We start from the raw sequence: 14,241 nt of genomic DNA, 5'->3' as shown, positions 1-14,241 counted from the left end.
GCTCAGCGCAACCTCCACCTCCTGGGTTCAGGCAATTCTCCTGCCTCAGCCTCCTGAGTAGCTGGGATTACAGGCACGCACCACCATGCCCAGCTAATTTTTTGTATTTTTAGTAGAGACGGGGTTTCACCATGTTGACCAGGATGGTCTCGATCTCTTGACCTCATGATCCACCCGCCTCGGCCTCCCAAAGTGCTGGGATTACAGGCGTGAGCCACCGCACCCGGCCAACTAGGATTATTTTTTTTGGAGACATGCTTATACCATACTTGCTTACTCAAGACAATATCTTCTCAAAGCAAGGGTGGGCTTCTGTGAAAGACCATTGACTTCATATAGCTACTCTCAGATACCCTTAGTGTCATTTTTTTTTTTTTTTTTTTTTTGAGATGGCGTTTTGCTCTTGTTGCCCAGGCTGGAGTGTAATGGCGGGATCTTGGCTCACTGCAACCTCTGCTTCCCAGGTTCAAGCAATTCTCCTGCCTCAGCCTCCCAAGTAGCTGGGATTACAGGTGCATGCCACCATGCCCAGCTAATGTTTGTATTTTTAGTAGAGACAGGGTTTCACCATATTGGCCAGGCTGGTTTCCCACTCCTGACCTCAGGTGATCTGCCCACCTTGGCCTCTCAAACTGCTAGGATTACAAGTGTGAGCCATCGCACCTGGACTCCTTAGTGTCATTTGACATGGACTGTCATCTGGCATTTTAGTAAACTAGGTGTTTAAAATGATTGCTTTTGGAGATATTGAAAGTTTTTACCTAATCGGCTTCCCGGGAAACATATACAAATAGGGTTTCTTACTCTCGATGCAAACAAAATAGATTTCTTTTTTTCTATTTTGAGAGCCAAATACTTTTGGGATCAAAATCCATGTATGAATAAAGTCTCTCATCATCTCTTCTTCATCACAGTGGTTCTGAACATTTTTTTATTCTAAACTTTTAAAAGCCCTGATGCTAAACCCTGGGACAATTAGATCAGAATCTTTTGGGAGCAGGTATCAGGCTTCAGTGTTTTTGAAAGCTCCTAAGGTAATTCTAATGCACAACCAAGGTTGAGAACCTTCCAGAGTAAAGCAAAGAGGACAACAATCTTTATCAAGAGATTAACTTAGACTTCCTGCTATGGTTTGAATGTGTCCCCCAAAGTTTATGTGCTAGAAATTTAATCCCCAATGCAACAGTGTCCAATAAGAGGTGATTAGGTCATGAGGGCTCTGACCTCATGAATGGATTAAAGTCATTAACAAAGGAGAAGCTTAGTTACCACAAGGGTGGATTTGTTATGAAAGCAACTTTAACTCCCTCTTGCTTTCTTGCTCTTGCCTTCTCTTGCACTTCTGCTTTCTGCCATGGGATGACGGAGCTGAAAGGCCCTCAGCAGATGCTGGCACCATGCTCTTGGACTTCCCGGCTTCCAGAGCTATGAGCCAAATACAATTCTCATCATTATAAATTACCCACTCTGTGGTAGTCTGTTATAGCAGCATAAAACAGACTAAGACACCCCTAAAGTGTTAGACACTCTTTCTTCAAGAACAGGATATTTGTATACTTGTGGGCTTTTGGAAAGATCATTTCTCACCAGCACCACCTGTTATTCAGAGATTTACACATCGCCCACAGAGAAGAAAACCTGATGAGGCGACTTCTGCTCATATTGCAGAGGAAGAACCCATCTGATGCCACTTTTAGGAAGATTTATTAGAGGATGGGGAGACATTATCTTCAATGTGTCTTTCGTGATGACATCCTGCACTGGCACTTACTGAATGAGTCAAATATATTTATAAGGCCTTAATAAAAGCTTTTCTCTAGCTAGCTTGTATCATTAAATGTCAAACAAACTAAATGAAAAGCTTTCAACATGAAGGCTATCCAAAGAGAGCAGAATGAGCAGAGAATACAAAATGTTGAGATACTGAGGCAGCATGCAACGAGTGGGGGGGCTTTCAGGTCCTACAGCCTGGAATGTCAAACTCTCTTCTGCCACTGACCAGTTCTATGACCTTGGGCAAATTATTTAATGTCTCTAAGCCCCAGGGTTATATGCAAACTGGACAGAATGCCTGTTTCTGATACAGAGAAGGATGTCATAAGTTACTAAGTATTAAAATTGCAGACAATGTCAGCAATTGTACGCAAATGAATGACATTTTGTCAGCGGTATTTCCTGAATATCTGGAGATGAGATAGCAGGCCCAGCTCATGCTAAGGAAGATGTGATAGGAAGAACAAGGACCTCCCAAAGGTGTCTACATTGTAATTTCCAGAACCTGTGAATATGTTACCTTAGATGGCAAAAGAGACTTTATAGATGTGATTAAGTTAACCGTCTTGAGATGGGAGAGATTATCCTGGATTATCCAAAGGAACTCAATGTCATTACAAGAGTCTTTTGAAGAGAGAGAGGGAGGCAGGAGACTTAGGGAATATGTGACCAGTGAAACAGAGGCTGGAGCGATGCAATTGCTGTCTTTGAAGATACAAGAAAGCAGGCTAGGAGCCAAGGAATGCATGCAGCTTCTAGGAGCTAAAAAAAAAAAAAAAAAAAGGCAATGAAACAATTTCCCCTAGAGCCTCCAGAAGAAATGCAGTCCCGCCGGTACATTGATTTTAGCCCACTGAGATCCAGTTCAGACTTCTGACCCTGGTCCAGAACTTTAAGATAATATCTTTGTGTTATTTTAAGCCACCAAATTTCTGGTACATTGTTACAGCAGCCACAGAAAACACACAGAAGATTAAACCGAATCTCTCTTTGAGCAACCAAATACTCTGAGTGCAGATTTTGCAAGACAAAGAATCACTTTGGAGACCATGTATTCAAAATCTATTAGTATAAAGTCTGAGGATTGTAATAATAGTTTACTTGCAGATGAATGTATCCATCCTGGCATCAGATGGTCCTGATGACTCACTTGCCAATCAAGCTCATTTGTATCATATGCAGAAGGCCCCAGGCACAATCCTGAGGACCCTGTGGTACTCGCTGCAGTACTGGGAAACTGTCTGGTAGGACAGCAAGGAGGAAATCTGGTTATGGTAGATCAATAATCAAGAAAGACAACTCTTTAGGAGTATACAAAGAAGCATACATATGGTCAACCATGCTGGAGGATAATTTGATAATAGTGTCAAAAAACGATGTATCAAAAGCTTTAAAAACGTAAATACTCTGACTCAGCAATTCTACTTATAAGAAAATTCATCTTAGAAGGAAAAAAACTGGATTAATATGCACATCATTCACCTGCTTAAAAAAAAATGCTTTCCTGGTTTCCGTAATTGCTTATAGAATAACACTGGGGGAGACTGAAGGAAGACAGCAGTACATCCACTTATGTTGGCTAATTAAGACTGGCAGGTGTTCATACTGGGCGTATCTTGGTGTAGACTTGAACCTGGTTAGATTATTAACCTCGAAGGTCCCTGAGCCACCTTTGCTACATTTGCTTTTTCATTAAAATGACTGAAACAGTGATTGTGACTAAGAGTTTCAATGTTAAGTCAGCGCCTGGCCTTGTACATTTATCATAAACTATCATCCAATTTTGTGGGTTAAACAAATTACAATTTTATATGTGTATGCAATTGAGCCCTTAAGTGTTGGAAATTACCTATGGTCTTACTCATCCACTGACATTCAGATAATATATTTGGCATGCAAAAGTTGTGAATCCAATTTATGCTCAACTACAAGTGAGGAATCTTTATCCATTTTTTTTTCTGATGTATTATCTGTTTCAGTTTCATGTCTGGACTCAAACCCCATAAAGAAGGGACCAAAATTTACACGGCACTTTTGAGTATGATGGCGGCTGTATTTGGAGTTTTGATTAAACTGCGCTACATGTGTGATTATTACTTGTAAACAGATGATTAGATATTAATTAGACAATAAGTGATTGTAAAGCACTTAGAAAATAAAAGTGTTTATAAATACCACCAAGTAATAGCAACAATCATTCTTTACTGACTACACAGCTGCTAATGTCAGTAAGAATGATTTATTCCAGCTAAGGGCAACTTTAATTTATGCAAAAAACCCTGCCATCATATTTGTTTTGCTACAGCAAAACAAAATATATCATATTTACAACTGATTTTATCATCAGTGTTTAAATAAATACATCTTGTTTTGATTTAAAAAATATCTCTTTTAAGACCTTCTCAAACACAGGTGCAATGACTGGTGTCCTTGAGTGCTAAGAATATTGGAGCTGGGCTGGGTGCAGTGGCTCACGCCTGTAATCTCAGCATTTTGGGAGGCCAAGGCGGGCGGATCATCTGAGGTCAGGAGTTCGAGACCAGCATGGACAACATGGTGAAACCTCCGTCTCTAGTAAAAATAGAAAAATTAGCCGGGTGTGGTGGCGCATGCCTGTAATCCCAGACTCGGGAGGCTGAGGCAGGAGAACTGCTTGAACTGGGAGACAGAGGTTGCAGTGAGCCTAGATGGTGCCACTGCACTCCAGCCTGGGAGACAGAGCAAGACTCTGTCTCAAAAAAAAAAAAAAGTAAAAAGAAAAAAAGAATATTGGAACTCCTTACTGCTCATCTCCCCAACCAATTGCAAATATATATTTCTTTTAAATGTAAGATGTAAAATGACATTTTGTTACCTGTATTTTCATATATGTGGTAGGTTTGTCATCTTGGGTCTGTGCAGTTTCTCCCTAGCTCCAGAAAACAGTATTACATTCAAATTTTGGTCACATGGATGAGTAAAAGTCAATTCTTTTTTGGTTATTATAGAAATTAGAAAAACAAGAAAATCAATTTTAATAATAAAGCACTTGCATTTTATCTTCTTGATTCTCCCCGCCCCCATCACAAAAATAGATTTTGAAGCCCTATTTTCATGTTGTCACCATTATTTTTTTCCCCAATGGTTTTTTTTTTTTTTTTTTTTTTTGAGACAGAGTTTTGCTCTTGTTGCCCAGGGTAGAGTGCAATGGTGCAATCTTGGCTTGCTGCAGCCTCCACCTCCCTGGTTCAAGCAATTCTCCTGCCTCAGTATCCCAAGTAGCTGGAATTACAGGTGCCTGCCACCACTCCTGGCTAATTTTTTTTTATTTTTTATTTTTAGTAGCAATGGGGCTTCACCATGTTGTCCAGGCTGGTCTTGAACTCCTGGCCTCAGGTGATCCGCCTGCCTTGGTCTCCCCCTAGTGGCCTTTATAGGTCATAGACCTGTATCAGCCATGCTCTTGGCCCACTGGTTAGCCTGGCAATGTAACTGTGTTTTGTTTTGTTTCTGAGACAGGGTCTTACTCTGTCACTCAGGCTGGAGTGCGGTGGCACGCTCTTGGCTAACTGCAAACTGCGCCTCCCAGGTTCAAGCGATTCTCCTGCCTCAGCATCCCGAGTAGTTGGGATTACAGGTATCTGCCACCATGCCCAACTAGTTTTTGTATTTTTAGTAGAGATAGGATTTCACCATGTTGGTCAGGCTGGTTTCGAACTCCTGACTTCAGGTGATCCACCCACCTCAGCCTCCCAAAGTGCTGGGATTACAGGTGTGAGCCACTGCACTCGGCCACAACTACGTTAATTTTTCTTGTCATGAGTAAATTCAAGCACCTACAATGAGTCCAGATCCACAGTTGCACAAATATGAAATGAACTGCATGAATAAAGGTGAAGAGTACTTCATGTACATGAATTCAATAGAAAAGGGGTTAAGGGGTTATATTTGATGATGAGATCTGCATGAGTTAGTTCAGCAAGCTTGTTAATAAAGCAAATCTAAGTATTGTGTATCACACAATGAGGCAGGGTAGTTTGGTGGAAAAGTATCGAACTTTGATTCAAGAGACCTGGATTCAAGTGATACTTCTACCACTTACTATGTGACCAAGGTCAAATCACTTAATTGCTCTGAATTTGTTCATTCATTTGAAACTTTTCAGAATTAAAACATGTCAGTCTCAGAGTGCAATTATAAGTCAATTTTAAAAGTACCAAGGGAGGGGTGAAACGCTTTCTACTGCAAAATACTTTTATAATTTTCCTGGAATGGGTGGAAAGGATTTATGTGTGGATTTCATTACTTAGTATGGTAGAGTCTCTTCCTGGACTATTAGGCCCACACCTTAAGCCACATGTGGACAACTGGGAAAGTGGCTCAAAACAGAGATATAGAATTAGCAAAATTCCATAGGAGGCAATAATGCTTTCTGGGAAATCTTAAATTCTTCTGTCAACTTTACTCTGTTTTCCATCTCCCTTCGTTCTTCGTAATAAGTTTCTCTTTCCTTTTTTTTTTTTTTTTTTTTTTTCAAGGTCTCACTCTGTTGGCCAGGCTGGAGTGCAGTGGTGCAATGTCAGTTCACTGCAACCTCCACCTCCCGGGTTCAAGCGATTCTCCTGCCTCAGCCTCCCGAGTAGCTGGGATTACAGATGTGGGCCACCACACGCGGCTAATTTTTGTATTTTTAATAGAGACAGGGTTTCACCATGTTGGCCAGGCTGGTCTTGAATTCCTGATCTCAAGTGATCTGCCCACCTCAGCCTCCCAAAGTGCTGGGATTACAGGCATGAACCACCATGCCTGGCTGAAAATAATGTTTTCAACAATTTGATGATGATGTGAGGACCGCTTGTAGGAAGGTAGATGTCATTTGTAGGTGTCTTCCAAGCTGAAGTCAAGGTCTCTATGCCTTGGCTTCCTCATCTGCAAAGTGGAGCAACTATATCTATCTGATAGGGTGTTGTCAGGGCTACAGTTAGGGTATGATAAGCATTAGGTTGGTGCAAAAATAATTGTGGTTTTGTTGTTACTTTTTTTTTTTTTTTTGCGATGGAGTTTTGCTCTTGTTGCCCAGGCTGGAGTGCAATGGTGTGGTCTCTGCTCACTGCAACCTCTGTCTCCTGGGTTCAAGTGATTCTCCTGCCTCAGCCTCCCTAGTAGCTGGGATTACAGGCGCCCAACAACGCGCCTGGCTAAATGTTGTATTTTTAGGAGAGACGAGGTTTCGCCATGCTGGCCAGGCTGGTGTCGAACTCCTGACGTCAGGTGATCTGCCCACCTCAGCCTCCCAAAGTGCTGGGATTACAGGTATGAGTTACCACTCCTGGCCTGTCATTACTTTTAATGGTAAAAACTGCGATTACTTTTGCACCAACCTAATACCCAGCATAGTGCTAAAGACATAAGAGGTACTCAATACACGGTAGAAATAATCAGGATAGTGCTTGTTAGGGACAGCACTGATCTGACAAGTTCTCACAGAAGGCATGCCTTTCTTGCAGAGGTCACAGGACTCAGGAGCCCTGTCCCTAAACATTCCCTGGGACTTTTCTGAACAGTCTGCTTCCAACACATTTCCTCTACCTCTGATAACTGGAGATGGGACTTTAGGACTTTGCTCCAGCTTTGTTCCTCAGTTTCAACTTTCTTGTTTCCTCTCACTGAGATCTGCGCATCTTTCTATTCGCTCATGAGCTAACCACTCCTGTCTCACCCCAACCCTAATACCCAGCCTTGATGCCTTTGGGGAGGAGAGTAATGTTTGTTGTTTTTTTTCTAATTAATAAGACTAATATAAGGTTGGTGTGGTGCCTCATGCCTGTAATCTCAACACTTTGGGAGGCTGAGACAGGTGGATTGCTTGAGCTCAGGAGTTTGAGACCAGCCTGGGCAACATGGAGAAACACCATCTCTACAAAAAATTAGCCAGGCGTGGTTGCACATCCTGTAGTCCCAGCTACTCGCAGTGTTGAGGTGGGAGGATCACCTGAGCCTGGGAGGTCAAGTCTGCTGTGATCACGCCACTGCACTCCAGCCTAGGCAACAGAGTGAGACTCTGTCTCAAAGAAGAGTAACATATGCTCATTTTTGAATATTAATTATAGACAGAAAATATTTTTTTAAGTAAAATAAAAGTCTTCCATCACCCCACAGTTTAAAGATTTCACTTTTAGCATCTTGATATATTTCCTTTCAATGCTTTTTACTGTGCATGTACATATCACATAATTGGACTTATGTTTTTGGAATCACACTCTGTAGTCTAGTTTTCTAACACTATTATGCTAACATGTGCCCATAACATTAGAATTTCTTCAAAAACATGACTCTTAGTGAGTGTACAGTACTATATTATATGAACTTATTTATTTTTACTTTATCCATTCCTACTATTGCTATAAGTTGTATCCTTTTTGCCTTTCATAAATAATTCTGCATTAAGCATCTTTGTATACAATTATTTGTGTGCTTCTCTATTTCTTTTGGGATAAATACCAAGTGGAAGGCCTAGGTCAAAGGGTATGAATATTCTAAAGGGTGTTAGCATATACTGACAAATATCGTCTATAGAATTTTTAATGAAGTTAACACATGCATAGATTTTGTGTAATCATTACCATAATCAAGATACATTACGATTCTTGGTCAGCCATGGTGGCTCACGCCTGTAATCTTAGCACTTTGGGAGGTCGAGGCAGGTAAATCACTTGAGGCCAGGAATTCCAGACCAGCCTGGACAACACAGTGAAACCCTGTTTCTATCAAAAATACAAAAAGATTAGACAGGTGTGGTAGCACACACCTGTGGTCTCAGAGACTTGGAAGGGTCAGGTGGGAGGATCGCTTGAGCGTGGGAGGCAGAGGTTGCAGTGAGCTGTGATTGCAGTTGCACCACTGCACTCCAGCCTGGGCAACTGAGTAAGATCCTGTCTCAAAAAAAAAAAAAATGGAAATGGAAAAAAAGAGCTACATAATAATTCCATTACCCCAATAAGCTCTCTCCTGCTAACCCTTCATAGTCATCCCCTTCATAACCCTTATGGAATATTTAGCTCTGTAGTGTGGAATTAACTGATCATTCTTAGCTAAATGTCTTGATAGCATTACAATGCCCCCAAGTTAAAATAACCCATTCAAGTATTGTCAAGAAGTCTCTTGAGTCAGGTTGCAGCAGCTGCTAGGACTGGTCTCCGAAGTAGGTGGATCTGATAAGGACTCCTCTCAGAGTGGTGCCTGAAAGAGTCTATTTCTGCCATTGAAACTACAAGACACGCTGAGATTCAATCACAGGACTATGGGGAGAGGAGCAGGAGGAAGCCAGGACTAGGCTGGAGTAGGATTAGTGAGAATGGAATTAGTTATAGAGCTGACCCTCAGGGTAGTTAGACAGAAGTCTAAATTGCAAAGTTTAAGGACTTGGGATGAATAAGTGTCAGGTGTGACTTGGATTTAGCACAAAGTGGCACTGAAAGCTAAGGGTTTGATGTGGGTAACACAATGAAGATATCCTAGACAGAGGCAGCATCTTGGTTCAATGGGACAGGGAGGATTAGGAGGGGAGAAAGGTGAGGAAGGGAGGTAGAAAATATTGAGAGTCTAAGGAGATGGTCTAGGCTCTTGGACAGGAGCTCACAAGGACCCAGCTAGACATCAGAACTCTGTGAAATGGGCAGGTGAACAGATGAACCTCTCATTCTGGAGAGAGAATTAGATGACTGATGACCAGTGAGGAGCCAAGGAGCAGTTCAGTGGCCCAGAATACAGTGGGGTTAGGTGCTTTCCAATGTGAACAATGACTCTAAGGCAGTGGTTTGTAAACTTTAGCATGGGTCAGAATGCTTTGTTAAAGCACAGATTCCTGGGCTCCACCACCTCAGTTTCTGATTCAGTAAGTCTGGGGTGGGGATCCAGAATTTCTGGTAAGTGACCAGGGATGCTGGTGCTACTTCTTGGAAAAGCACACTTTGAGAACCACTGCTCTAAGGAAAAAATACATATATTGAGATTAGAATTAACCATGTCACTTGCACGTCACCCAGTACAGGTGGGAAAGGGGCTCCTAAATATAACACAGGGCCTGGCTCTTCCAGGTGATAAGCTGGTAGAGCTAAACCTGCAGCTGGAGGTGTTTTGTGCTTCCAGGAGGGCAGACAGAATAGGAAGCAACTGGCCCCTTTTAGATGACCCAAGCATCACTGGAATTCTCACGTCACTGGAGTTCTGTCCTGTATAGGTCATAATACTCTCAAGTAATGTCATTTTGACTTAAAGGGCTAGGATCAAAAACTGTCAAACTGTAATTCTCTGCTACAGAATCCACTTTCTTCTTCTTTTAGGGCTAGCCGTCTTTGCTTATTGAGGAGTGATAAAAATAATGTCCCCTTACATTAGCATAGCACATCCTAATTCACAAAATACATTGACATGATATCTGTTGGAAACAGATGCTTGGGTGCTGCAAAGAAAAATTAGCACCAAGACAAAAGATCTCTCAGCAAGGCAATTTGTACTTCCTGCACTGCAGGTATCCTTGCTAGCCATCTTGCCATGAGAGTACAATGAACAAAGGAAAAGCAGACATATTTATCCCTTATGCATTTGGGGTTGTCCTTACTGCTGCGTCTGATCTCTGTTGGTTGGAGCCAGACCTCACAATTTAAACTAAAACCTGATTGGCTAATAACTTAAAACATTTTTAAACAGGCAAGGGGCATAGGCTGCAAGCTGGGACACGCCTGTGAGCATGTCCAACACAGACATCTTGGTTAAAGTATAAGGACATAGCATATACTATGTGCCTGTAAGCATGGCATGTCTAACAGCTACATAGGATAGGATTTAACAAAGACTTATTAGCAAATTTGTTTTTTAACAAGAAAGGAAACTTGAAGAGGAACTTTTCTACTTCCCACAATATCTCATTTGCCAGTATTTTTATCCCATCCTTTGGGCTACTGATTCTCAAAGCATGGGTCTCAGGCCTGCAGCATTCACATCACCCAGAAACTTGATGGAAGAGCAAATTCTGACCCCACCCCAGATTTACTGAATCAGGTCTGGGGTCTGGCAGGGGGCCAATAATTTGCATTTCTAACAAGTTTCCCTGGTGATGCTGATGTTGGTGTTGCTGGTCTCAGACCACATTTGGATGAAAACCACTGCTATAGACAAAAATGAAAGATGTAGAAGCCCAGGGACTTGTCCTAAGAGGACTCCTGCCAAGATCCTTTTCTTACTATAACTGCTGCATCCCTGCTCCCTACGCACCCACCCCTCGCAAAAAAAAAAATCCTTCAAATCCCAGCTGCATTATTTTAGAGCTTTGCGGATGTGAATACCTGTAAAATGGGGATAACAACAGGATCTACCTCTCTGGGTTCTTACAAAGATTAAACAAGGACTAGGTAAAGTACTTAGCACTGTGCTTGTGCTTAATAAATGCCAGAGATTGCCGGGCACGGTGGCTCAAGCCTGTAATACTTTGGGAGGCCGAGGCGGGTGGATCACGAGGTCAAGAGATCGAGACCATCCTGGTCAACATGGTGAAACCCCGTCTCTACTAAAAATATAAAAAATCAGCTGGGCATGGTGGCGCGTGCCTGTAATCCTAGCTACTCAGGAGGCTGAGGCAGGGGAATTGCCTGAACCCAGGAGGCGGAGGTTGCGGTGAGCCGAGATCGCGCCATTGCACTCCAGCCTGGGTAACAAGAGCGAAACTCCGTCTCAAAAAAAAAAAAAAAAAATGCCAGAGATTATCATGATTTTTTATTAATATTAAAAGCGACAATTCACAACGAATACCTTGATAAGTTCTTTGGGTGTGTGTCTTCAGAATGCTCCTCCTAAAATGTGAACGTCCCTAGATAATGTAGACATTAAAGCACCTGATCGTTAGCATTCCATCTCTGATTGCCATGAGCATTTGGCTGAGAGCAGGGTACTTCAGAAATGGGACTCACGACTGGTAAAGTGGGAGCCAAGGGGTAATAGACCAGTGCACGGAACAGTGTATTGAAAGGTACACAACAGCAAGACTTCCTGTGGAAACTTTGAATAGCTGGGGAGGGGGAAGAGTGGCTGACAGAGGAAGCAACTGGGAAGGACAGCCAGGAGTAGGAGGCAGGCTGTTAAAGACAATCTACCTCCTTCAAAGTTCCCCCAGGGCAGCCCCAGCGGGGGGGCTGCAGGGCTACACCAGGCCACAGGGGATCTGCCAGGGTTCACGTTGCATGAAGTCTACGGGGTAAACACTCAGGTGCCCATAGTGAATGCCCGGAGGGCCCCCCCACTGGCAATTGGCACAGTGAATTTAGGCTCAAAAGTGGCTTTGTCTTCAGGGTGACTTCTATTTGGCAAATATCCTGACTACGGCACATCATGCGCTCGCTCATGCCAGGGACATTGTCCTTTATTAGTGGAGGTCTGCTATGTTGTTTCTCAAGGCGCCCTGGGCCCCTCAGGAAGCGGTTTTACGTTATCTGGGTGGCACAGCCCGAGTCCCGTGCCCGGAGAGGACGGAGACCTTTGCAACTGAATTAAACAGAAGAAACAAAAGCAGCAAGTTCGGGCCCGTGGGTACAGCGGACAGCCAATGGGGCCTGGCCGCTCCCCGGCGGAGTGGTACTATGATGACAGTAGCCAACCAGCGCGCTCTATGCAAATGAGATACTGTATCCCGCACCAGCCGCTTCAGTGTCGTCTGGTTGTTATAGTGATAAACTGAGGCCTTGCCTCTTGGCTTCTGAGAGAGAGAGAGAGAAAGGGGCGGGGGGTAACCTCTTTACTTCCCCCAGGGAAGACAGCAAGAAGAGGAGAAGAATGGGGGGGGGTTCCGTGGGGGGGAGAAAAATACGTGACAAAGAAAACATTCTCTGCCTGGGAGGAGACTCTTTAAGGGTGTAGAGCTAGAGGGAGCATTCACTGGCCATGCCAGTAGTTACCACTGATGCTGAGTCAGAAACAGGTATCCCAAAATCCCTTTCCAATGAGCCTCCCTCAGAAACCATGGAGGAAATAGAGCACACATGCCCACAGCCTCGACTGGTAAGTAAAGACAAAGGATGGAAATGTATGCGTGGCTATGGCATAAAAGAGTTCCTTATGCGCCCGCAGCCAGCGAGGAAAACGATGCTTAGAGGGTTTTCATGTAAATGAGAAGAGCGCTACCGCCTAATCCTTCTCAGCTGTTTATACTTAGCTTCTATACCGGGCGCTGCTCTCAGCTTACAAAGCATTATTGTATTGGCTGGGTAGGAAACGGGCTGCTTGGGATATGCTGTGTTTTTGTGCTTGGTGGGGGGGGCCGCTTTTTCCTTTTAGGTGTGTTCTTGTCTGAAGGTAAAAAATCCTACAGTGCAATTTTAAAATGGTATTCTCTTCACCAAGCTCGGGACGAGTCCCTTGTTAAGTTTTAAATTCTATCTAAGGAATGATTCGTTCCTCAACTGATTTTGGTGCCTAATGCCAATTTAGGAGGAAAAAATGGAAATGACATGGAAGCAAAACTTCCCCATCCGTTTGAAAATGTTCAAAATAAATACACAGGAGTCCCTCAATGATGTAGTTGGAAACTATACGCATTTAAAATGAATTGTAAAACATTTCCAGAGTGTGCTGTGAGGGTTTCTCTTCAGGTGTTGGAAACCTGGGGACGCTATATTTATTTAGAAAGGGGCTGCATGCCTTTAAGAATGAAAGTGTGGAAACGGGGTACTGAGAGCGTCCTTCCGCCTCCGTAACTGCACCGTAACTGCTCTCCCAAATTTGGTTGTCTTTCTACCACTGGTCATGATCTTCTAGGTAGATGTGAAAGTTCGTTCCCAACCACCTCAGCCTGTACCCTCAAGGAATCAAAAACACGAATGGGTGGTGGATTTTCTGTGGTCTGAAGTCTTGTGGAACTTGGGAGACCTCTCCTTGAGACCCCAATCCAAAAGACACACTAGTTAAAGCTGTCCTTTCCTTTAGCAATTTCCCACAAGTTAAAAGGTGGAATATTTTGATTGGCTGTGGAGTTTGACCCTGGGAAGAGTTTTTTTTAAAAAGGATTTTGTTATGTAGCATTTTCTGAGAACCTGCAAAATTAGGGCTCACAGATGACAAGGCCAGCCCATCATAAAATTGTTATTTCTTATTAAGAGTTAATAAGGGTTCACAGGCAGGCTTAGAACAACTTCCTAAAAAGCATAAATGCAGAGGAAGTTACAGTAGAGTACTGTGGGCTTTCCCCCCATGTTTCTATTTTAAAAGATATTTTATTTTAGGGCAGTTTAATACCAACTGTGCCCTAGTATTTTACCCACTTACTGAATGACCTACACAATGTAGTGTCTATGTTCTCATGAGATACCAATCATCCCAATAAGTTTGTTACTAAGGGATTCCTTTGAGTCACTAAACAACTCATGGTTTAGCATAAAGAAAAATGACTACTAAAAGCATATTACAAGATCATCATATACACATATACATGTATACACATAT

General features: G+C 42.8%; 1 protein-coding gene across 4 annotated transcripts in view; it reads left to right on the top strand.

The window, feature by feature from the left end:
- The window catches only part of PCYT1B (phosphate cytidylyltransferase 1, choline, beta), a 102,666-nt gene that overhangs the window by 10,636 nt on the left and 77,789 nt on the right, over nucleotides 1-14,241 (top strand). For 2 of the 4 annotated variants that reach the window (XM_032286159.1, XM_032286155.1), the window contains exon 1: nucleotides 12,495-12,801. The exons of 1 other annotated variant lie outside the window; for it this stretch is intronic. In XM_032286159.1, coding sequence (XP_032142050.1) covers nucleotides 12,783-12,801 — 19 coding nt within the window. In that variant the 5' untranslated portion in view covers nucleotides 12,495-12,782. Of the gene's footprint in view, nucleotides 1-12,463; nucleotides 12,802-14,241 lie in introns of those variants that run through there. One more of the 4 variants, XM_032286156.1, reaches the window with a different exon arrangement.

This window comes from Sapajus apella, unplaced genomic scaffold (assembly GCF_009761245.1).
Source record: "Sapajus apella isolate SASKATOON/1434 unplaced genomic scaffold, GSC_monkey_1.0 scaffold17, whole genome shotgun sequence".
Taxonomy (NCBI): Eukaryota; Metazoa; Chordata; class Mammalia; order Primates; family Cebidae; genus Sapajus; species Sapajus apella.
The sequence above is the reverse complement of the archived record's forward strand: the minus strand, read 5'-3'. Positions and strand labels throughout refer to the sequence as shown.